The sequence below is a fragment of the Microtus oregoni genome, unplaced genomic scaffold, assembly GCF_018167655.1.
Source record: "Microtus oregoni isolate MIOR12 unplaced genomic scaffold, Mior012 000022F_ref0000154, whole genome shotgun sequence".
Taxonomy (NCBI): domain Eukaryota; kingdom Metazoa; phylum Chordata; class Mammalia; order Rodentia; family Cricetidae; genus Microtus; species Microtus oregoni.
Window position 1 is genome coordinate 4,689,813 of NW_024543081.1, and position 24,575 is coordinate 4,714,387.

A 24,575-nucleotide genomic window follows, 5' to 3' on the forward strand; every position below is an offset into this window, starting at 1 on the left:
CGCAGGCAGTGAACAGGGCGGGGCGAGCTTTGACTCCAAACTCAGGCTGCCTGGCTTGACTCTAGCGCTCCTACCATGTGTAACCCTGACGTGGCCCTTAACCCTTTACACGTCAGCTACCACCTATGAAATGAAGTCAGTAGCTACATGACAGCGGTTGTATGATTAAACGGCAGACTATATGCATAATGTGCAGACTTGTGAGTGGCTCGCATGGGCTAGGCACCCTGTATATGATCAGGTATAGATGGGCATCTGAGGAGGCCTAGACATGCATTATCTGTTACCATCTCATCACCGTCTTAGACACAGCCTAAGAGGGTAAGGCTGCAAACAGCACTGAGGGCACACGGAAGGGCATCTCCTCAAGGACCAAAATAAAAAACACCAATAATAGCCTTTGCTGGAGAGGTTGTGGAGAAAGGGGTACACTCATCCATTGCTGGTGGGAATGCAAACTTGTGCAACCACTTTGGAAAGCAGTGTGGCGGTTTCTCAGGAAATTCGGGATCAACCTACCCCTGGACCCAGCAATACCACTCTTGGGAATATACCCAAGAGATGCCCTATCATACAACAAAAGTATATGCTCAACTATGTTCATAGCAGCATTGTCTGTAATAGCCAGAACCTGGAAACAACCTAGATGCCCTTCAATGGAAGAATGGATGAAGAAAGTGTGGAATATATACATATTAGAGTACTACTCAGCAGTGACCCATCGTGGGCTGGAGCTGCAGCCACCACCTGAGTCCCCACTACACCTTTCCCCTGACCTCTCACTGGCAATTCAATTCCACAGGACACCTGTGGAAACAGTGCAGCACGAAAACCGGATCAAGCTGTGGCTGAAAGCCGCTGTTCTCGCCCTTCCTCACGCTGTGGCCCTTTAATACAGCTCCTCGTGCTGTGGTGACCACCCCCCCCCACACACACACCATAAAATTATTTCATTGCTACTTCATAACTATAGTTTTGTTACCGTTGCGAACCATAATGTAAATATCTGATATGCGACCTCCATCGGGTGGCCTGCCATAGGTCGAGAGCCATTTCTTTGGAAGGATAACGTTATTTCTGCATGTTACATTTGGCACATTAGCACACCTACATACAGGCCTTTATCATGCTGCGCTCAGCAACTCCATTTTTTTTTTTTAAAAAAATGTTATTTTTAGTTTCTCTTAGAGGAAATTTCATTCTTTTAGAGGACGGAGAAAGCAACCAGCCCGAATTCCCATGCGGGGTTGGGGGCGAGGGGCTAGAGAGAAAGGCACAGTGACGTCAGCAAACATAGCGCTTAGACCCGGGAGGGGTAGGTAACCTCTCCGAATTAGAAGCCTGGGGACGGTAAACAATCCAAGGGGAACGATTTCATCGCTCTTTGAAAGGACATGAGGTGGTGAGAGTATGATTTCTAGACCTCCAAGAGGTCGGTGGGGGCAGAAAGCAGGCAGAAACGTGCAGAGACAGCAGGTCCCTCTGTGTGGCACCAATCATGCATTGTTAAGGTAAGGGAGAACGAGGAAACCGGTGGCAGCGACCCAAGAGTTTAACCCAGCACTCAGGAGGCAGAGGCAGGCACATCTCTGTGAGTTTGAGGCCAGCCTGGTCTACAGCGTGTGTTCCAGAACAGCCAGGACTACACAGAGAAACCCTGTCTTGAAAAACCAAAACCAAGAAGCAAGGGCCAACCTTAAGCCTCTAATGGCCTGTTCTTGGGCCACACGGAAAGAGGGGAGCACCAAAGAAGGCACCCTAGCATGACCCTAAGGGGTCACAGCCTGCCCCACCTCCCAGACCTGCTGAAGGGCTTCCTGCTGGGGGCTCCTAGAGCCCTTACCTTCCGACAGCTCCGGCCCGTGTTGCCCGACCTCCTCCTCCGGGAGGTCCTCCCTCCTCCAGAAGAAGGACACCAGCTTGGCCGCTAGGCGCAGCATGGCACCCACTCAGCTTCCACTCCAGCCCCAGGAGCTTGCACGCCACAGCCCCGCCCATTGGCCACTACGCAAGCGCCCCTAGAACTCAGCCAATAGCGTTGTTGTGTCTGCGCCTGCGCCTGCCTGTCCTAGGACTCAGCCAATAGGATCCTTGCATATGCCGTGAGCCACGACCGTTAGCAAGGCGAGTTTGACGGTTAGCACGTGAGGGAGCCCCGAGTTCCTCGTGGAGGCCAAAGAGACCTGACATGCGCAGTGTCCTGACCGTGGGGAGGGGCGGGACTTCAGGCTGGATGGTCTCAGCATGAAGCTGGGGCGGGCATCTCTGCTCAGTCCACTTAAGTAAAAAAATGAGGCCCGGCTGTGGTGGTGGTGGTGGTGGTGGTGGTGGTGACGCAAGCCTTTAATCCCGGCACTCGAGAGGCAGAGGCAAGCAGATCTCTGTGAGTTCGAGGCCAGCCTGGTCTACAAAATGAATTTATGATAGCAAGACAGCTTGGACTGTTACACAGAAAAACCTTGTCTTGAAAAACAAAAACAAAAAAATTAAAAATAAAGCCCACAAAACAAACAAAGCAAAGAAAGGTGAAGAATTTCCCCACCGAGTGTGACCTTAGGAGTGATTTTTTTAGAAATTCTACAAAGAGAGATGCCCCCTCTATTCCAGTTTTTCTGAGGATTTTATTTTTGAAGGCAGGGGTACGTTATATACCTAGACTGCCTATGAACTGGCGATGTAGCTAAGGATGCTTTTACAGTCCTGATTCTCCTGCTTCTATCTCCCAAGCCCAGAGCTTACAGGCCTGTGCTACCACACTGTTTTATGTGGTGCTAGGGATTCACAGCCTGACATGTTTGGCAAACATTGCTTCAACTGAGCTATATCCCCAGCCTGTAAAGTGGTTTTATTTTGTGTTTTTTTAAAGTAATTTTAAATTATGGATTTCTGTTTAATTTTTGATTAACTTGCGTCCTACATAATTTGGCTTACAAGTTTCTTTTCTTCTTCTTTTTTTTTTTGGTGTGGTTTTCTTGACCATATAGGATATTTTATTTTGCTGTTGCTTGTTTTTGTTTTGTTTTGTTTACCAGGCATGTTTGTATATGACTTAGAGAGTTTCTGCTACTGATCTCATTTCATGTGGTCCTAGATAGTCAAATCTGGATGACTTCTGTTTTTAAAATTTATCAGGGTAAGGTGGCCCACACCTTTAATCCCAGTACTTGGGAGGAAGAGGCAGGCAGATTTCTGTGAATTCCAGGCCAGTCTGGTTACATAGTTAATTCTAAGCCTACATGGAGAGACCCCATCTCAAGATGAAATAAAACACAAACCCTTATCAAGAATTTCCCCACTACATTAGTTTCCTGAGCCTCCTCCTCTGTATGTTCTGTGTCATAAACGAGATGTATTCGATGAATTAGTTAGGGGTCTAATTTAGTTCTAGATTAGATTTTTAATTTTTTAAAAAATACATCAGATCTGTGAGTTTAATTTACACTCTTCTTGAGAGAATGGGAGAGAGCATTTCTTTCCGTAAACATTTAGGGGCCTGTCATAAAGGCTTCCTCTTGGGTGTGTTGCTGGGGATACATGGGAAAAAGGAAAAAGGACCTGAGAATTTATAGGGTTGGAGTTACCTTCAGAGACGAAGGCTGGATACACCGTCAGGCTCCCTCTCACGGGGTGTGGTAGAAGTACTGCTTTTCAGGACTGTCTGTGGACGTGGCCAGCCTGAGCTGCTGTCCAGCATCAGTCTCTTCTGCATTTCCATACAGACACCCTACGGCCATTGTATCTGTCCATCATATCTAAAAGAAAACATGATGTTGCTTCTAGACCTTTCTCTCTGATGGCCTAAATAGCCCACAGTACTGATCGAAAATGGGATGGATTGGCTCTCGTCATTTTGAGTCACACCTCCTCCCATCCCCAGCCTGTTCTCCATCCAGCATCCGACGTCAGTCCACCTCAGGGTCAAAGCCAACCGGCTCCCATGCCACAGATACCTTGTACCTGGATGGCCTCTGCATTCTATTTCCCAGAATCCTCAGTTCACCCCCCCTCCAACCATGCTCCTGCCTGCTCCAGGATGTCTAGGAGACCTCTGGCTTTTCTGCCCAACCTCTGTGCCTTTAGAGGCACATCCGCTGCCTCTATTCAAACTCACACAAAGTCAAATGTGTTGCCATATGACACAGAACTGTGGCCTGTAAATATTCAAGTGGGCAGAGGAGGAAGGGCAGTTGTTTAGAGATTACACTGAAAATCAGGACTTGCTCTAGAAACTAGTACAGGAATAACAGTGAAAACACACTTCTGCCAGGTGATGGTGGGGCACGCCTTTAATCTCAGCACTTAGGAGACAGAGGCAGGTGAATCTCTGTGAGTTTGAGGCCAACCTGGTCTACAGAAAGAGTTCCAGCACAGCTAGGACTGTTACACAGAGAAACCCTGTCTTTTCCAAGTCACTGTAACTTGGGGAGCTCAAGTAGTGCGCTTTCCCTCTCTGATTCAAAGCAGCTTATTTGTGTTTCTCAGTAGAAAACACTTTTGAAAGTCACGAAAGTCATGAAATTTGCTCACCATTTTCCCCCAAAAGAACACACAGAAGAGTTCAATCCAGTTGGATCGATTCCCATTTTAAAACTCAGTAAATTTGGGAGGTTCCTCAACCCCTTCAAAAGAAGTTCCAGATGTGTCAGGAACAGTGTGAGAGAATTGTTTCTTGTTTTAATCTATTTATATTTTATGAGTATGGGTGTTTTTCTTACATGTATATGCACAATGTGTGTGTCTTGTGCCCGCACAGGCCAGAAGAAGGTCCCTGGATCTCAAGTATAGACAGTTGTGAGAAGACACGTAGGTGTTGGAGTTGTAATCTACCATGTGGATGCTGGGAATTGAACCCAAGATCCTCTGTAAGAGTAGCCAGTGCTTTTAACCTCTGAGCCATCTCTCCGGCCCTGGGTAGATTGTTTCTAACCCTTCTTGTTTGGTTGAAAAACTAAGATAACTGAACATTCCTGATTAGAAACCAGTGACGGAACCCAGACTGCACGTTGTTCTGCTGTTCAAGGGCCTGTTTTTTCCAAGTACTCTGGGCTGAGCCTCTTTGCAATGTGCACAAAGAAATTGTTGCTGTAATTGCCAGGACACCAGTGTCTCCAGGCAAATGAAACACATTCATGTCCCTTTTCTCTGCCTAGTGAGCAGAAATAAAGGGTGCAATGGGACGATTTTTGCCAATCCTTGGGGCTACCATGGGAACCTGCGGTGGAATTCCCAGCAGTTCAGGGGCCAGCCTTGCCAAATCGAGAACATAAAGGTTTATAAATCCTGACAAAGGAGATTTCCATCGCGTGTTAATAGGAGATAAAGAAAGACTGCTCAAAGAGATGTATGATGTGACCTGGGAGCAGTTTTCTGTTTCAGGCCCTAGGCTGGTCAGGACCCACATCCAGTGCTGGACTCTGTCTTTAGCAGTATTTCCCTTTCCAAAACACCCTCCTGGCTATTATGCAGGGAGTGGGACCAGGGGTTCTTCCTCTCCTGCTTGAGTTAGGAAAGCCCCCAAGCCAGGGCTTATGCAACCAAGGGCGGACATTTCTAAGATCCACTCCCTTAATCTCATTGAAATTCAGGAAGCTGTGTGCCTGCTCCTGGCTGCAGTGCAGTTTGGCTGAGCTTTTGTTCCACTTCTGAATAGTTCTTGCTGGAAGTCCATCACCCAGAGGCCAGCTCTCCCAACAACCGGATAGCAGCAGAGGTAAGCATGAAGACATTAAATTACAAAGTAAGTACATCCTTTGTAATCTCACGTTACCAGTTTGTGTTCCCCCTCTGGTTGGGACTCATAAAGTTGCTGGTGGAAGTTGGAACATACTATATCTGAAGGCTCAGATGAATCCGGATGGGTTTGGGTGGTTTTACTCACTTTGAGAATTAAGTGCTTTTTCCTTTTTAAGTTCACGCCCCTAGTGTATGAGCATATTTCTTTGTGTAAGAAAGTGTTTACTTAAGCTGGACATGGTAGTGTTTCCTTGTGCGGAAGTTTAAGGCCAGCCTGGGCCATAGAGTGTGATATTTTGTCTCAAAAGAGAATTTTTAGAGGAATTTCTTGAGAGTGACTTATTATGACTAGAGGTTTTTTTCCCTTGTCGAGACTGTCTATGATGGGTTCATTGCATAGGAGGGTATGTGGTCCAAGTCTGTCCATGAGTCTCAGCTTGGCTGAGTGTCACCCTCAGTAGTATGCCTGTTTCCAGTGCCATGACACGGGAGGGGCAGTTCAGGGAGGAGCTGGGTTATGACCGGATGCCCACACTGGAGAGAGGCCGGCAGGACACAGGACGGCAGGACACGGGCAGCTACGCACCTGACTCAAAGCCGAAGGACCTGCAGCTGTCGAAGAGGTTGCCCCCATGCCTCAGCTACAAGACATGGGTATTCTCGGTGTTGATGGGGGTGAGTCGCTCAACACTGTTTCAGAGGACTTCCGGTGCTGGCCTTGTTCTGTAGAGTACGTGACCCCATAGACTGGGAATCAATCTGCCTCTGGTAGGCCAGGCAGGAACAGTTCCCATGTGGGTGGGGGGTCCCTAGAGTGCCAACATATTATTTTTGTTTGTGTTCTATTAGTTACTTTTCTCAATATCTGCCGGGGTGGGGATGTTATGTCCCTAAACCACACTTACCCTGAGCCCACAGGTCACCCGTCAGGTAGCTGGCATGACCAATGGTCTGTGAAGGTTGGAAGCCATCTTCAGGGTAGCTCTGTGGAGTGAATGACAAGAGCTGTGGCCAGGGCTGGGGTCAGGACTATAGAGCAGGAAGAGCTACAGCAGCCATAAGGACTTTGGGGACTATGGGGGACCACAGAGAGGGTTAAGTTGGGTATGGCTAGAGAGCAGATCTAAGCTAGCCCAGGGTAGGGCAATGCCATGTGGGGCCCCAGGACGCTTGTACACAGTCTTGCAGATAACCCTGGGTGCTTAAAGTGTGCACAGTAGCTGAGGACCAAGCCACTGCATGCATCTCTCTATGACCCAGACATAAGCAAAATAAATATGGGAGGGTGTTGGTTAATATGGAAACAGTTAAGTTGCACTCACAGGGCTGGGTACTGCCTCCTCAGGTGTCTCGTCATCAAACAGAGCCAGTTATAACCTGAATCTATGCCGCTGTTTTGCAGAGCTGCCTTCTTGTGACTTCCGGGTTTTCGCTCTACTTGGGGAATGTGTTCCCCTCTGAGATGGATTATTTGCGCTGCGCAGCAGGCTCTGTAAGCACACCCCTCAGCCACACCAGCACCCTAATTCTCCCATTGTGAGTTTGAACCTCTGTGACCTGAGGTTTATAGGTTGCTGGTAACTATTTATGTGACTAGTTTTGTTTCTGGTAACTACTTGTGTGACTAGCTTCCTCTCTGGTAACTACTCGTGTGACTACCTTCCTCTCTGGTAACTACTCGTGTGACTAGTTTCAGTAGTCTGACCCCTGTGTGGGAAACAGCACTTTTGAACCCAGTGTGTTGTGGTGTCTTCCTGCTCCTATTGTCCTGGGTGCCATTATGGCCTCCGCTCTTGGTAGTTAGGAGACTGCACCCCTGCTCCCCCCAAATCCTGATGCCATGTTTCTAGAATCTCACCCACTGCCAAAAGATACTGTCCTCAAGGAGGGAAGGAGAGCGCCACTAACACCCCCAGACTCTGTGTCTCCTACCTCCACAGTGTCTGGCTAGCTTAAGCACAGAGCACACTATCATCTGTGTGGTAGCTGGGCTCTGGGGACCTTCTCATGGTGTCTGTTAAGAGACTCCATGACCACAGAAACTCTTATAAAGGAAAACATTTAATTGGGATGACTCACAGTTTCAGAGGTTCAGCCCATTATCGTCATGGCAGGTGGTGTGCAGGCAGACATGGAGAAAGAGATGAGAGTTCTACATCTTGATCCACAGGCAACAGGAAGCTAACTGTCTCTACACTGAGTGTAGCTTGAGCATAGGAGACCTCAAAGCCCACCCTCACAATGACATACTTTCTCCAAAAAGACCACACCTACTCCAACAAAAACACACTTCCTGTTACTGACACTCCCTTTGAGGGCCATTTTCTTTTAAATGTCCACACACCCTAAGGTCCTTCGAGGTCCTGGATCCCTAGGTTCATTCCTTATGCCTTTCCCTATTGAGCTGGGGACTGGCCAGCACAGGTCAAGGTTCCTGGGAGTCTTTACTTCCCTAAACTCCCTGCTAGGATCCCCTACCTCTCTCACAGGACTGCTCCCATCAGTGGCCTGAGTTATCTTAAAAGACAAAGGACCACGTGGGGCCCAGCAGTTAGGAGCATTTTCTGCTCTTGCAGAAGACCAGAGTTCACTTTCCATCACCTGTAATGGCTCATAACCATCTGTAACTTTAGTTCTAGGGGAGCCAATGCCCTTTGCTGATCTCTGTGAGCACCAGGCACACACGTGGTACATAAGGACACATGTAGGTAAAACACCCACACACATAATATACAATAAATAATTCTTTTTAAAAAAAGAAGAAAATAAAGACTGCAGACACCAGTTTCTCTTAGCACCACACCCCAGCCATATGCACATGCTATCGTTGGCCTCTTTGCTCCTTTGAAAGAACGTGAACCCCTTCCTGCTGCTTCCTTTCTGGCTATGTTTACTGTGTCCTCATCATGGGAGCAGGATTGCTGTGTTTCTGACCAACACTGCTCCAGGGTGGCAATGATCCCTCAGTCTCAATGGTGGGAAACACTCATGCCTGCCTTATTACATCCCTGGCAGCTGTCTTCCCAGAAGCTGGGGTTTGATCGTTGGGTTACCTAAGTAGGTCCCAAGCCCTACCTCAGGCCTCGACACAGGTTTCCTTTCCCTCCCATACCACCCACGATATGTGTTATGTAGACATTTCCATTGACCTCTGTCCCATGAGCCATATCCTTTTAGGTCCCATCTACTGTTCTAAGGGACTAGGGTCCCATTGCCCACATGATTGATGCCACAAGGCTTACCAGACCCAGATTGGTCCACCTCCAGCTCCCCTGACATTCTCACTAACCACCTCCCCTGGTTCATGATCTGGCTTTGGAGTCACAGCAGGGTCAGACATGGCCTGGATGACAGCCACTGAGATAACAAGGATCCCTAAGTACAAGGGGACACTTCTGTTTTGGCCACATGGATACATTTCCCTTTTGGGTAATTGTTCAACAGCACCAAGTTATAGTATGACTTCCACTAGATGCTTTTAAAATTAACTTTTGAAGTATAACATTTTTATAAATTCTTTGAGAATTTCATACACATGCATACAATGTATTTGAACTACATTCTTCTTCCACTCCTTCCCCTGTTCTCTCAGATCTATCTTTGACCTCCCTACTCCCCTCAACTTCATTTCATTTTTCTTTTTAATAACCCACTGAGTCCAATTTGAGCTGAGTTAACCCTCCAAGGGCCATATCATTAAAAAAAAAAAAAAAGACCCGTCTTTCCCTTCCCCCACAGTCAGCAACTCCTCAGTTAGCGGTGGGGACTGGTGAGCCCCTTCCTCCTAAATGCTGTTTTTAAATACAGTTACTTTGAAATATCAAGGGACTTTCAGGGTTGAGGGAGCTCCTTGTATCAAGTAGACTGACTCAGATCACTGTAGAGACTTAAACACTGTAACACATGATTATCTTAATTATACTCTGAGCTGGAGTTAAAACCCAAAATCTGTAGCACCATTGGCAAGAGCCCTAGCTAACACTGGGCTACACCCAGCCTGCCACGCACTGTTTGAAGGTTGACACCATGACCAGGGCACAGGACTCAGGCGAACTCTTGGCTCACCCAGATTCTGGCTTCTTTTCAGTGCATCCCCTCCGCAATTGTGAGCTTCGCTGTGGGGAGGAGAAACGTCAGCGCGGTAAGCAGGCTTTGTACTTATTTTTTTTAAAAATTATTTAATTAATGCATATATGTGTGTCTTCATGAATTCATGTGTACTGTGTGTATCCAAGTACTTGTGGAGGCCAGAGGGTGTCAGATCCCCTGCAAGTGAAGTTCTAGGTGGTTGAAGGCACCTGAGGTGGGTGCTGGGAATCAAATCCAGGTCTGATTCCTCGGTAAGAATGGTAAGCACATCTCTGCAGCCCCGCACTGGACTTAAGCTGCCGGTGAAGCCTCTCCTGCAGACTTGGAGAGCCCACAGCGCCGAGCTGTGGAAAGCAGATGTCCTCTTGATTTCGTTAGTATTTCTAATGAAGGAAATGCCTCCTGCTCTGTTTTCCAGATTCCCAACTTCCAGATCTTGTTTGTCTCCACATTCGCGGTTACCACCACATGTCTGATCTGGTTTGGGTGTAAACTGATCCTGAATCCCTCAGCCATAAACGTGAGTCACTGGAAGGGAATTGGGTCACATAGATTTATGTTTTGACCCGAGTCATGTCTTCCCACTGATATCGAATGCTGCTCCCACTGAGCAGGGGCAAGCCCTGGTTAGAGAGTCACTGTAAGCTGCCTTTGCTGGCGGGTGTTGAGGATTTTTGCCTGTGCTTCTGAAGGAAGGAATCATCTCTATTGAATTCTGAGTTTCTTCCATTGGACAAATCTATTGAAAAATGATATTTTAGGGTCTAATTCCCAACAGCAACAGGCTTGGGATGCAGCTCGGGGGGATGTGCTTCTAGAATGTGCAGTGCTTCACGTTTTAGTCCATTACCACACATGCTAGAAAAAGACAGTAACTTACTAAATGTATCTTATCCAATCTATGATACTCCTGTTTATGAGGCATTCTGCTATCTTTTGTACTACTGAGAAAAGTGGGAAAAGATTACATAAAATGTAATATTCTATGAGAAAAAAAATCTCACCAGAATTAAGGATGCTCTATCTATTCTTGTGAGAACATACAACAGTTCAAGGACCACCCAGGCTGCTGTGTAGAGAAGAAACACAGCCGACTGGACACTGTGATTATTGAGTGCATGTGGCAAGTTGCTGGATATGAACAATAAATATAAAAATTTAGGTGGATCTCTGTGAGTTCGAGACCAGCTTGGTCTACAAGAGCTAGTTCCAGGACAGGCTCCAAAACCACAGAGAAACCCTGTCTCAAAAAACAAAAAAACAAACAAAAAAAATTTAATTGTGCCACAAAATTGAAAATATTCTCTAAACACAGATGCTTTATAGAATTAAATGTGTAGAACTTGTTATGCTAACTCTTCCTGTTATTACCAGCACTTAGGAGATGGAAAGAGGAAGATCAGAGAAGTTTAGGGTCAACCTTGGCTATGTAGTTAAGTTTGAAAACAGTCTGGGCTATATGAGACCATGTTTCAAGAAACAAACAAAAAACAAAAACAAAACCCTAAACAACCAAACAAAACATATAAAGTTCCTGAGAATATGCCTAACAAGAAATTATAAACTATGGCAATTACCTTTTTATAATTATTTTATGTTTACCTGCATGTCTGTCTGTGCACTGCGTGTGTGCCTGGTGCCAATGGAGGCCAGGAGAGGGTGGATGCCAGGTACACACCCCAGACAAATGGAGGGTAAGCCCATGAGACAATGCAGGGCACAGTGAGAGGCCCCTCTCCAAAGTCTGCATAGGGCCTGGTTCAGGGAAGAACAAAGAAGGAGAAGGATCCCTCAAGGACAGGTGGGGACACATCCTCCCACAGCCAAAGTACTGGAGAAGGGTAAGCTGGGTGTGGGTTACAGGAACTATTGTAGCCGGTCAGACCAGAGTCACATCGTACTGGGGCGTCAGACTATGATATGAGTTACAGCAAGTACTGAATCAAATTATCCAGATAGACCCCTTATCTCTTACCTGCCACATAGATGAAGACTTGAGCTGTGTGGGTGCAGCTAGGAGAGACTGCTCTCTCCCAAGCATGGGAGCACCCTTGACAGAGGATACCTTCAACACACTAGGATCCCCAAGAGAAATTGGTGCCCAAGGAGGAGGAAATCACAGAGCAAAGTAACTCGGCACATGCCGAGAGTCTCTCTGATGACAGCAGCAGGCCCTTCAGAGAACTATTTGGTACTTGTATGTATTTTCTTAAAATGAAGACACCATCCCAAGTGGAAGCCTTGGAGAAACACTGGTACACCATGGATAAGAAGCATGCATGAAGGGCTAGAGCTCTGGCAAGAGACCAGCAGTCCCAATCTCACCTGATGTTTACATCTGCAAGACTTCAGTCCCACCTGCGCTAGAGGTCAGACTCCATAAGTAACTAGGCCCTCCACAGCCCCAACCACCTTGAGACCTGATGGTTATTGAGCTACCTGGGATAGGAGGAACCTGAGGAGCACAGTATTTGTCCCAGTCCTGCTCAGAAACTATGCCTCCTTCAAGGACATCCATGTGAATGGGACTTTCAGGAGCATGCCTCCATCTGTGTGGGTTGTGCCACACTGCAGGCCCTTCCTCAGATCCTCTGGGCTCTGCTAAGTGCTGGGAAACCTTTGGGGTCCCTACACAGCTATTACCTGTGGTAGGACTCAGCCGTTCGTGCTCTCTACCCATTTCCTCATGGGTTGGTGTCATGGCTAATCTTGTCAACTTGAGCACATCTGGAACCAACCAGAACCCAAGCAGCTGGGGACAGCTGTGCAGGGTTTGTCTTGATTGTATCTTTTGAGGTAGGAAGACCTCTAAATCTGGGCCATACCTTCTGGTAGCAGCCCACATAAAAGATATGGAATAAAGCACTCTTGCTTTTGGCCTGCTTGTCCTCGCTGGTGCTGGTGAGTTCATCTGTCCCGTGACCGAGGCGTTCCTTTGCTCTTATTAGAACCTACTTTCAGGGGATTCCAACACAGACTGGAGGCCGGCAGCTCTCCAGGATCCCAGCACCAGACTGAACTACTTCATATGACTTTTCCAAAAGACATGAGAAGAGTCGTCTATTTACTCCAAATAGAAACAATTTTACAGACCCAAGAACCATGCCTCGACCCGAGTTACTCCATTTTTAATGCAGGTGCCAAGAAAGAATGGCTCAATCTACATCTTGTTTATGCAAATTAAGAAAAAACATTTGCCAAGATGTATGTTAAATGGTAAATGACACCTGGGATATATTGGAAACACCAGGCACATGAGCTTTTCACCTACTAGATGGAACCCCTCACTTTGACTATAAAAGAAGGCGCATCCCCAGACGGAAGTGTGGCAGGCACAGAGACTTAGAAACTTGTCATGAGATTCACCAAGACTCCCTCACTGCCCTCATCCCTATGTTTCAGACCTAGCATAACATCTTTTTGTTCTAATCACACCAGCCCACTTCAAACTGACCCTTGACCCTTGAAACTGACCCACTTGCAAACCCTCCCCGACCTGCCTTTGACGTCCTCTGCCGGAGAAGCTTGTCCAGTCCCTTAGAGACTTCTCACACCTGTGTCAACTCTGCCCCTGACTTCAGAACTTCAGCTTCTCCAACTTCTCCTATTGTCAACTATGGTAATACACTCGGTTGCAGGTTTTTATCTCAGCTCAATGCTATTTGGTTCTCCTTGCCCCTGAAGATCTGGGGGATGGGGGTTAAGTTGCGCTTGTCTACCAGTACTCTCTAGCCTGGCCTCAGGGACGGCTGGACCTATTTTTTCTCTGGCTTTGTCCTCGCTGGTCTGGCAGGGCTGGGTCTACAAGGCAGGTGGTCTCAGTTGTAACCACTCTGCATGGAGCTCCCTGGGGAAGCTGCAGTCCCTGAGACAATCTACTCTAACCGTCACAGGCTTCTCTTGTCCGAGAACTCACTTTCGTGAATTATCTGTCACTGAAGTGAGTGTCCTGAATGTTCATTGTCAGGATCCCAAGGAAGCAGGCACGTGGAATTATTTTTAAATACCATCCACATATAATTATTTCTGATATCATTATGTTACAACACAAATGCATAGTCCAAGTATGTTGATTCTTTGATATTTACCAAGGCTCCCCATGTGAAAAAACAGATTTCTCTTAGTGTTCTATGGCAGTTATAAAAGAATGAACATTTTGTTTTATTTATGTAGAGAACTGCATTTGTTTTTTAAATGTTGACTTTATAACTGTCTAGATATGGTGAAGACAGTAGTTCAGGAGACACATGGCATTGAAAAGAGAGTTACTGCTCACAGATTCCAGTGGAGGAAACACCCACACCATCAGAGCCACCAGGGGAGCAGCAGGGCAGTGTACAAGCAGAGGTAGTGACGGGGAAATAGGCAAGCATTTCCATTATGGCCACCACAGAAAAGGACAGGTCAGACAGGAGAGACAGATGACCCTCCAGCTTGAATAGCTTCCAAAGGTGCTGGACTCTAGGCCATCCCTAGTTGCCTGGATCCTGCCCTGGGGTGACAGGCAGATAGATAGTAACCAAGTTAGGGGCCATACAGGGTTGGAGGGTTGTGTACACTGTTGTTTTTTTTTTTTTGTTTTTGTTTTTTGCCTACTCTAGTGATTACCCATCCCTAGGAAGATCAAGGCTGTCCAGGGTCAGCATGACCACATGCCAAGCATCAGAACACAAAAAATAAAATGTGCTTACCTTAGCACATTTCTGGTTTTAAGTGTGTGTGTGTGTGTGTGTGTGTGTGTGTGTGTGTATGTGTTGCTTGTTTTTGGCGAGACAGGGTCTCACTATATAACTCTGGTTGACCCGGAACTTGATTTGTAGACTAGGCTGGCTGTGAACTCACAGAGTTCTGCCTGTCTCTGCCTCCCAAGCACTGGAATAAAGTGTGTACCATCACACCCTGCTGGATAAGAGTTTGTATGTGTTTGTGCTTTGGATCAGTTTCTGAGAAAAGTAAGTTAAATTCCTTACCTGCAGTTATTGGTTTATCTATTACTCCCCTAAAGTCTGTCATTACTTTGTATATTCTGATGTTCTGTTAGTCAAATATTACTGTATAGTCTTTCCCTTACAAATTTGCTTTCAAAGCTACACATATAGTATACAACTATCATCCTACAACTTGGGAGGCTGAGAGAGGAGGACTGTGAATTCCAGACTAGCCTACTACATACAGAGTGAGTTCAAGTTCAACCTGGGCAACTTGGTGAGACTATTTCGAAAGAGGGGCTATGGTAGAGTACTTATTTAACATGTAAGGGATCTCAAGTCCATCTCCTAGTATTGCATAGTGAGTGTGTCCATATCAGTTAAGTATTTATTATTTATGTAGGGCCGAGGCACAACTTCCAGTCCTTGTGATGCTAGGCTTGTGCTCTGCAAGTGTGAACATTTATGTAACTGCTGACACAGTTGGCCTCAACGTGGTTCTGCCAGCCTTTGAGCCTTGTATTTGCAGTTTCTAGAAACTGCACATGGAGCTGAGCATACTATGAAAACTGTGCTCGTGTTTTCTGTGTGCTTAGAAGAGCGTGGGAGGTTAGAGTAGGGTGGGAAATACAGTTTAAGGGCTTTGACATGAGGCAGTTATGCTCCAAAAGGGATAAAATGTAGTTTATCGTGAGCAAGATAGAAGTAACCAAGGCCCAGGAACACAAACTCAGGCTACCTTGAATGACGTTCTACTGTGGAAGAGGGTATATGAACCATTATAGACCCACAGTAAATGGAAGTCCTAAGGCAGTGCATTTACCAGGAAGGCAAGCGGTGGACAGTGGGGAGCCACTTTTGTACCTTGCAGATGTTATGACATGTTTAGCTTGGTGGTAATGGAAGCTAGAGGTCTTTTACATATACATTCCAAATGTTTTCCCTAGGAGTCACAAAGATGTTAGGCCAGATACAGATACTGATTGTGAGGGGCTGTTCAGGGACTAAAGATAGGCCCAAATGATTGGGCTCTTTATCTGCCATATTTCAGTTCTCCACAACTACGAGGTTCTAGTTATTCAATCAGTATGGGAGATTTCAGCCCAGGTGAGACTTCTATAGAGAACTTTGGCTTCCAGGCCCGGTGGCCTATGTCATGTCTTTGCATAGCCATTCACTAAGAGTAGTTTTAAAAACAAGAACCTGGGGCCAGTGATGTGGCTTAGCAGATACAGATGTTTGCTGTCAAGCCTGACTACCTGAGTTCAATCCCCAGGACCTACAGGTGGAAGAAAATGACTGACTCCTGCAAGTTGTCCTCTCCTCCACATGAATGCTGTGACTGATGCCCCCACCCCCAGTGAATAGGTGTAATTAAGAAATTTAAATATCAAGAAGTTTAATAGTGGAGAGAGAGAGAGAGAGAGAGAGAGAGAGAGAGAGAGATTGAAAGAGAAAAAAATCAAACTAAAAACAAGACCCACACAAAAGAGAGGCAGTTTGTCACCCATGGCTTACTCAGGCCTATGAGAAGGAAAGGAGAGCGGGGTTAGCCAGACGAAGGAGGATGGTAGCTTTCTGGGGGAAGGACTAGTATGGCTGAGGCACATGTTCCCTTTGCAGATCAATTTCAACCTCATCCTGCTCTTGCTGTTGGAGCTCCTCATGGCAGCCACAGTGATCATCTCAGCCCGGTCCAGTGAGGAGTCCTGCAAGAAGAAGAAGGTGGGTCTCCCACAGCTACCTCCTTATGTCCCTGAGCTGGGCCTGGCTGTGGGAGGCCACGAGTGCAAGGGCACAGGTATGGGTTGGGGAGCTGCTGGCTGAGCCTGGGGGCCATGGTACAGCCCCACTGCCTTCCCAGTGTCCTTCCCCTCCGGTACTGTCTTCAGGACTGTTACTGGGAGACCAGTTCTGCAAGAATGTTGGTAAGCTGCAATTGCAGTGACTGGACACATCCGCATGCAAGTGGAAATGTCTGTACTTGCATTGTTCCTCCGGACTGAAGGGCACAGACCCTGAGGCTTTTAGAAGTATAACTGTGCCCATGCAGCCAGCACCCTTCTCCAGCATTCTATGGCTCCACAAGGCTTTCCTTCTTCCTAGGGTTCCATCTCGGATGGCGCCAACATTCTGGATGAAGTGGCTTTTCCTGCTCGGGTCCTAAAATCCTACTCTGTAAGAAAAACCCCTTCCTCTTCTTTCTCTTATGTTGACCTAGGGCTTGGTTATGTAGCCTAGTTTGCACTGAGCTACCGACCCTCCTGACTCAGCCTTCCGTGTGATAGATACAGCATGGGCACCTCTGTCACTATGCGGGGCTCCTAATGGCGCAACTCCATGTTCATCCCCCTCAGGCTGAGTTCTGCCCATGAGCCTCGCTATGGCTCAGGTTGTAGCTCCCACCATCATCCACCTCCTTGGCCTTGTCTAGTGGTCTCTCCATGGTCAATGTGAACAGGCCAAAGAAGGGCACCTACTGAGCCCATGGCCTCTTCCGGGGAGGTCTGTATCTATACACTGCATTCAGAGACTTCCAGAATGTCTCTTATCTCACCACAGGGGCAGACCATTGGCGTGGTGGCCTAGCAAGGTAACTGTGTCATTTTTCCCCCCTAGGTGGTAGAAGTAATTGCTGGTGTCTCCGCTGTCCTTGGTGGGGTGATCGCTCTAAATGTAGACGAAGCTGTCTCGGGCCCACATCTCTCAGTGACATTCTTTTGGATTTTAGTGGCTGTGAGTACTTCCTGGATGGTCACCTTGTCTATGTATATAGCTAACTAGACATGGTTATTGCCAGTTTTGAGCTTCCTTCCTTACATCCTACATGGCTGGATTTTTTAGCACTGTGTTGGTAAACTTCACACAGGAGAGCACACAAGAGAGTCTCCCTCCCCCAAAGAATCTGGGAACCAAGGATTAAATGTATTTCCATAAAAATTATCTTAACTGCTGCCATTATATTACTTTCATATTTTTCTAAGAAATCCAATTATATTAAATGCTGCTATGGTAAACATTTAGCACAGGTCTAGCATATGGGAATGTGTGACACTCGGCCACTCCTTTAAACACAATCCTTTTGCCATTTTAAAACATTCCAAGTCTACCTGTGTGATTTATTGTCAAGAGTCTTAACAATCTGTTGGGTTCATATGCAGCCAAAGTTCGTTTGAGCTCATGATGCGCCCCAGAACAGTCAGCCTAAAGCGACTCCTCCACACTCAGTATTTCTGCACATCTCAGATGGATGCTGAAACCATACCCATTGTGGCTTGTGTTTCCAGATGTCCTTTTACACCATGCCATTGTAACTTGCCATTGGCTCCTGGGATGAGAGGTGGGGCTGAAGCCTATCCTTGGCATTCACATGGCTGAATGCAAGAACCTTACCCCTGCTTGTTGGCCTGCTTGTTCTGTTGCTTCCTGACTGGTAGCTTTGTATCCTGCTCCTGCTGTAGCCAGAGGGCACTTTTGGAAAGGCCACGCACTTGCAGCCACCTCGGCCTCGCCAATTCCTCTGCCATCTCCACTCACCTTTTCTCTAAGGCCTTGACAAGTGCAGACCCCTTCTTGGTTTATCTAGGCTCAGGTATCCTGGGGCCAGTGCTGTTATCCTGGGGCACATATATTTCCTTTACAGTTGTTTGTATGGATAAGAAGCTTTGAGCTGGAAGACAGTTTCAGGAGCCCCTCAGGCTGTTTAGGGTCCTTGGAACTCCTGGGGCCATGGCCCAGACAGATGGCCAAAGGGCATCCATCTCTAAGATGTTCTCTTCTTTCCCCAGTGTTTTCCAAGTGCCATTGCCAGCCACGTGACAGCAGAGTGTCCCAGCAAATGTCTGGTAGGTGAGGTCCAGCCCTTCTATGGTGGCATGGGTCACACTCTGGGTGTGGCTGAACAGGAGTTGAGGAGGAGAGGCTCTCAGGGGCCAGTGGGAGGGCCAGGACAGGCATCACTGCCCTGGAGAGGATCCACAACTGTCCTGGGGCTCCAGGGGCCAAGCTACCCTATCTCTGGAAACAAGACATAAGCACTTCATGTTTGGAAGCCAGAAAGTCCTGTTGCTAAGGAAGGATGAAGGAAGAGACCACTCTAGCTTTGTCCCACCTCCTGTGGGAGCCGGTTAGATGTTAGCAACCACTGGTCTTTGGCCCTAACTGTTCTGAGAATGAGTATCTGTGCTGGGTTATGTGGCCCTAACACACGGGGGAGTTTAGAACAGGTCTTAGAAGAGTGGGAGAAATGGATAGCACACAAGAGCTGAATTTTCGTCAGATTAGATGGTCTCATGTGAAATTCAAAACCTCACATGTCATACACAGCACTGAGTGAATGAATGAGTAGAGTTGTCCGGGGCCATACAGTGGTCCAGCCTCACAAATTCCCAGACAGGTAAGCACTGGCGACACCTACTGCCCAACCTCATCTGTTGTGTCTGCCAGGTGGAGGTGCTGATTGCCATCAGCAGCCTGACATCCCCACTGCTGTTCACTGCCTCTGGATATCTGTCCTTCAGCGTGATGAGAATCGTTGAGATTTTTAAAGATTACCCACCAGCCATCAAAGTATGTATCCATTCTGTTTTGAAACTCTTTGTTAACAAAGTCTGGGGAGGTGGCTCTGGGGCATCCACTATTTTCCTGACAGTGGCCAGGACAAATGGACATCCGCCTGAACAAAGTGGCCTTGCCCAGTTTGTGTGGATGGGGCAGGATCTGATTTGCTTTCTCCATGTTGGTTCTATCCCCATGGGCTCAGAATCTGCTTCTGTGTGCTCTCCCTGCTTCAGGTCCCTTCTGAGCCCTTTCACTGAACAGAGCTGGAAAGAATTGTATGTTTACAGATAGGCTTTTGTATTGTTTCCAATTCAAGTTGAACATTCTCTGTTTATCTTCCTGAAGTTCTTTTCATTTTATTTTTTAAAAGAAAACAAACCATCTTTTTTCATTTTACATACCAATCCCAGTTCCCACTTCCTCCCTTCCTCCCACTACTTCCTGAAATTCTTTTACTTGATGTTCCATAGACCAGGCTGTCCTCCTCAGACTCACAGAGATCCTCCAGCCTCTGCCTCCCGAGAGCCAGGATTAAAGGCATGCACCACCACAACCTCCACTGGGGGTCATTTTTTTTTTGGTCATTTTTTTTTTAAACCCAATAATTTACCCTAGTGTTTGGTAAACACCCAGAGGAATCAGGACTCTTCTGTACCCTTTCATTAATCTGTTCAAATGTTGCCCCACTGACCTGACAAGTCCCTGGTGATGGGAACTGGGTTACTTCCCCCACCTGCTGTGATGAATAGCTCCTGGTGACCAGCCTTTATGCACATTTCGTATGAATCTGAGGATGAGCACCTGGGAGAGGGACTATACAGACAACAGATGATTCTGGACTCCTAAGTCCTCACTAGACGACTTTCTAGCACGAGTTTTGCAGACCACAGCAAAGCCATGGACAACAAATCTGATCTTAAGATGCTTCTCTTGTTGAAGCCACGTTTGTATAACACCCCTTGTTTCCATCAATCCTTTCACACACTTTCTCACAGGCTATGCTCCTGCCTTCAAGGCCCTCTCTTTATATCCCAGCACCTGCTCCCACCTGTTGCTATGTACTGGGACTGCCCTGTGCTAACGGGAGAGGCTGTAAACCTGCCTCTTTCTCCTCCAGACAGGAGAGCTCCTCTCTGTGCGACACACATAGCTTTTGCTCTTATGCATGAATTTATATTTTAATTTTTGAGACAGGGTCTTGTTGTATAGTCCAGTCCATCCTTGAATTTGAGAGCCTCCTGCCTGGGCCTCCTGAGTGCTGGGATCCTGGGCTCACGGTATCATGTCTGTCAGCACTATGTCCTTTCTGTGTTAACATTTAGTGGCTCTGTGTCTTTGTGGACTGGTGGAAGGCATCCATCTGGTTGCTTTGTGGATATTTCTGAAGCACTCCTTGCTATGTGAAGTGCATTTTATTGCCTCTGGTCCCTGGGCTCCCAGGTCAAGGACTCTTGCCCTGTCTTCTTGTTCTCCCTTATTGCCTCCCCCGCACCAGCAGCTGGTGTTCAGGTCTCTTTGCTGGTAGGTCTGGGCCCTTGACTTTCCTTCAGCCAAAGGCCCTTCAGAGCCAATTGTACCAATCTCAGGATTGTGTTTCCTGCAGATATATAGTGGAAAATTTTGATTTCTCCTGCCCTTTGCACACCCTCAGCACGAGCCTCGAGAGCCTCACATGAGGCTCTTTAGCCTCCCTATGGTTGTTGGATCCGAGGGGTGGAAGAAACACAACCTGGGTCCTTTTTATGCTTATTTGTTAACTGCAAGCTAGCAGAATTGGTTGAACTGGAATGTTCTGATTCAGATTACTGAAACAAGAAAGCGTGTTTGGGCTTCTAGGGCTCGGTGGCCAAGCGGGGAGTGTTCTGACTCCATGGAAGCCTTAGACAAGGTGGAGAATTTGCAGGGTCTGCTTGTGGATCTGCTCACGTCCCCGTCTTTCATCCTAGTCCTACGATGTGCTCCTCCTGCTGTTGCTGCTAGTGCTGCTGCTCCAGGGGGGCCTCAACACTGGCACAGCCATCCAGTGTGTGAGCTTCAAGGTCAGCGCCCGGCTACAGGCTGCATCCTGGGACACCCAGACCTGTCCCCAGGAGCGCCCAGCAGGGGAGGTGAGTGGCCTGCCGTCCTCAGAGGGACCCTCCACTGATGTCCTTCAATATTTGTTGTGGCATTTTGTGTTTTTTCTTATTTGCAGTTTTTTTTTTTTCCATTTGAACCCTTTAATCCAACCAGTGCTGCAAGGGCAAGATCTTTACCAACATGCTTGTTCCAACCAGATGCAGCAGTTAAATAGTATGAAAGAGGCCTTAAATATGTCAGTCCATTTGAACTAATAGTTATTACAGCTCATCTTTGAATAAATAATGCCAATCGTGACTACCTGCAAAGCAATGTATTAATATCACATCTCCAAGTCCAAATGTAATTCACACATAAACATAAACTGAGTTATCATACTAGAAATGGGAACATTCTAAGAACTTGTGCTGGCAAAAACAATAGAGCAAATTAAAAATAATTTTATGGAAGGAAATCCTAGAAAGCATTAAAGAGTGGTTAGAAATAAGTTGTTAATTAATACTAAAATTGGTAAAAGAAAACATCTGGCACATCACAATGAAGGAAAAATAGAAGGCTATGTTTGCCATCTGTGATAAGTGAATGATGGATGAATACGGATTTTATTTGTTTAAACACCCAAGAGAAATCTTGGAGAAATAAAGTTCAAACTAGGTTATTTTTTAAATGACTAAATGAGTATCAATCCATTCATGAAAAAATACCATGGCCATAGTGCTTTAAGTTCTGCTCTCACAGACACGGAAAAAGCCTTCCAAAGACTTCCCCAGAGGGTGCCAGTCTCCATGCTGTGCACAGGAGGGCTACCCCTGCCTGGCATGTGGGGCTCCCTACACCTGGACATTCCTATTCTGTGGCCAGTGGGCTGGGAGTGGTCAGCCCACAGTTACCTGGACAATACTCTCCCCACCCCCACCCCCACCTAAGTTCTGCTGCTCCCACAACTGAGGGTGGGTCTGCTAATGTCTCCCTAAGCCATCTGACCCTGCAGTGTCTTCCTGGACAAATTTGCCCACTGCCATCACGGAAGTGACCACAAAGTACCTAGCTGTTCTGTGCCCAAGGAGATGTCCAGGCAGGTCCTGCCTGGAAGGTCTTTCTTTGTCTTGGGCCAAATGAAGTCCACATTGGTCTGTGTCCTGACCAGCAGACCACAGAGCCAGATGAATAAATTGTTCTTGCCAGATTCTAGAACTGTCCATCTACGGAGGTCTGAATAAGTGTGCAAGCTAGAGTTACCCTATCTCATGCTGGAGGTGTGTCTCTGCCTCAGTTGTCCACTTCTTTTGCTGCCAGGTACACCTCCATTTTAAAGCCTGCCCCACTGGACACCTACAGAACTGTGGGAGGGTGTGTGGGCATTTCTGAGATGCGTTGTCCCTATTCTAGCGCCCTCTCCCCTCAGATTGCACATGCAAAGAAGCCTGCATACAAGAACACAAGACGCTGCCTAGGCCGAGCTGAATCTGCCTTCCGTCCAGGTCTGGCCCTGATGAGGTAACACTGTCCTTGTGTCTCATCACAGGTGGCCAGAAGCCCCCTGAAGGAATTTGACAAAGAGAAAGCCTGGAGAGCTGTGGTGGTACAAATGGCCCAGTGACTACAGGACAAGAAGACCGAGTCTCGGCGTCTGTCTGGCCTCCGGCATGGTCTACTGTACAGACTCTGTCCTGTAACTGCTGCTTTCTAACACACGCTTTTGCTCCTGTGCAACAGCCAGGCTGCAAGGCGGTTCTCACTTCCTGTAGTAGTTTAACTTTGGAGCAGGCAAGCGTTGAAGGTTGCGCCCTGTCTAGTGGGTCATTCTGTGCTTCTCAGATGATCCTGCTGGCCTGGGTAAACCTATGTTTTCCAGCCCTCTTCACTTCCTGATTTGATCCTCACTCATTCATGGGAGCTGATGTTTTGGCCTTAGGGCACTTCCATGCCTCTGCATGCTTGCCATAGTGTGGGGATAGTTTGATTGTGAGAATTGCATTGGCTTTGATTAAAATCATGGCCAAGAGATGGTGTGTATGCCACCTCCCGAAACGCCAGAGGACACCTGGATTCTCTCAGAATCGGTTTGGTTCCTCCTCCGGGAGGTGAGCGGCAGTGTTCCTTTCCTGAGCTGGGGTGTATCAATGGGTTCTAAGGAAGCTATTGAAAAGACCAGAGGTGCATTTTGTGCCCCCGAAGAGCTGCCAGGGTCAGAGAGGTAATAAGAAGCCTCCTAGGCTTCTCACTTCTAAATGCCCTGACTCTGACTTCCGGGACTCATGAAAAGTGCAGTAGGTTGTTTTCAGTGCAACGGAAATGCAAGTGAGGCACCTGTAGGGTGGAAAGTACCCAGTAAAGCAGCTCCATCTCCAGCCTCGGGAGTCCCCGTTCTATCTTCATCCTCTGCGGCCCCAGAGGGCTGGACCCTGCATCAATAAGTACCATGAGAGGTCATTCTTGCCTGCATATGTGCAGAGCTCTGTAGGCTTTGAACCTACTGCAGCTCTGCCGCACGATATTGGGTGGCGAGGGAGCCATGGGCAAGCTGGGATGGCAAGCCATCTGCTAGGAGATGAGAGAGACTCGAATGTTCAGGACCAGAATGAGGCAGCGGGGGATTGCTGAAGACTTGCACTTTCTCATTTTAGAGAGCTTAAAAAAACCAACTCATATAAATGGGGCCTAAAAATTGTCTCTTGTATACTTTTGTTTGGTAGAGTTTAATATGCTTGGATGCTTGGGCAATAAATGCTAACATGCAAATGTGTTCATAGCCTGTTATAAATGCTTCTGAAAAGAAAGAAAACAAAACAAAAACAAAACAAACAAACAAACAAACAAAAAAACCAGGGGTGAGAAATAGGACCCTAGAGTGGAATGCCCATTTTTATTGTATTCTTTGATTTGTATGATAAAAGCTGGGCCACCAGTCAGGGAGAAGCCTCCTCCACCTGGGAAATAAAGATGCCTTTGATCCAGTGCTTCTCAACCTTCCTAATGCTACCTAATGTCACCCCGCCCATAAAATTATTTCACTGCTACCTCATAACTGTAATCTTGCCACTGTTATAACTCCTAATGTAAATATCTGATATACAGAATATGTGATATGTGACCCCTGCAAGGGGGTCATGACCCACAGGTTGAGAACCACTGCTTTAAGCCAAACAAAAACGATTTGAAGTTTGGGCTTTAAAATAATGATGA

At 47.0% G+C, this 24,575-nt stretch overlaps 2 protein-coding genes across 4 annotated transcripts in view; one reads left to right on the plus strand and one right to left on the minus strand.

The window, feature by feature from the left end:
- Mov10l1 (Mov10 like RISC complex RNA helicase 1) overlaps positions 1 to 1,940 on the minus strand; it is a 70,288-nt gene extending 68,348 nt beyond the window's left edge. Inside the window, exon 1 of the mRNA XM_041672528.1 lies at positions 1,844 to 1,940. Within this exon, the coding sequence (XP_041528462.1) occupies positions 1,844 to 1,940 (97 nt within the window). The remainder of the gene's footprint in view (positions 1 to 1,843) is intronic.
- Positions 1,941 to 5,238: 3,298 nt separating this feature from the next.
- Mlc1 (modulator of VRAC current 1) lies at positions 5,239 to 24,148 on the plus strand. Of its 3 annotated transcripts, none has more exons than XM_041672209.1 (13): positions 5,239 to 5,341; positions 5,586 to 5,737; positions 6,210 to 6,408; positions 7,136 to 7,225; positions 9,821 to 9,874; positions 10,241 to 10,342; positions 16,374 to 16,475; positions 16,857 to 16,928; positions 17,370 to 17,486; positions 18,539 to 18,595; positions 19,197 to 19,319; positions 21,257 to 21,418; positions 22,915 to 24,148. In XM_041672209.1, exons 3-13 carry the CDS (start codon positions 6,214 to 6,216, stop codon positions 22,987 to 22,989), a joined length of 1,149 nt encoding a protein of 382 aa, XP_041528143.1. In that variant the 5' UTR covers positions 5,239 to 5,341; positions 5,586 to 5,737; positions 6,210 to 6,213; the 3' UTR covers positions 22,990 to 24,148. The 3 variants fall into 3 exon arrangements, with proteins under 3 accessions (XP_041528143.1, XP_041528142.1, XP_041528141.1); XM_041672208.1 differs by having other exon boundaries at positions 5,240 to 5,341; positions 5,586 to 5,710; XM_041672207.1 differs by lacking the exon at positions 5,239 to 5,341 and having other exon boundaries at positions 5,720 to 5,737; positions 6,195 to 6,408.
- The last annotated feature ends 427 nt before the right edge of the window (positions 24,149 to 24,575 follow it).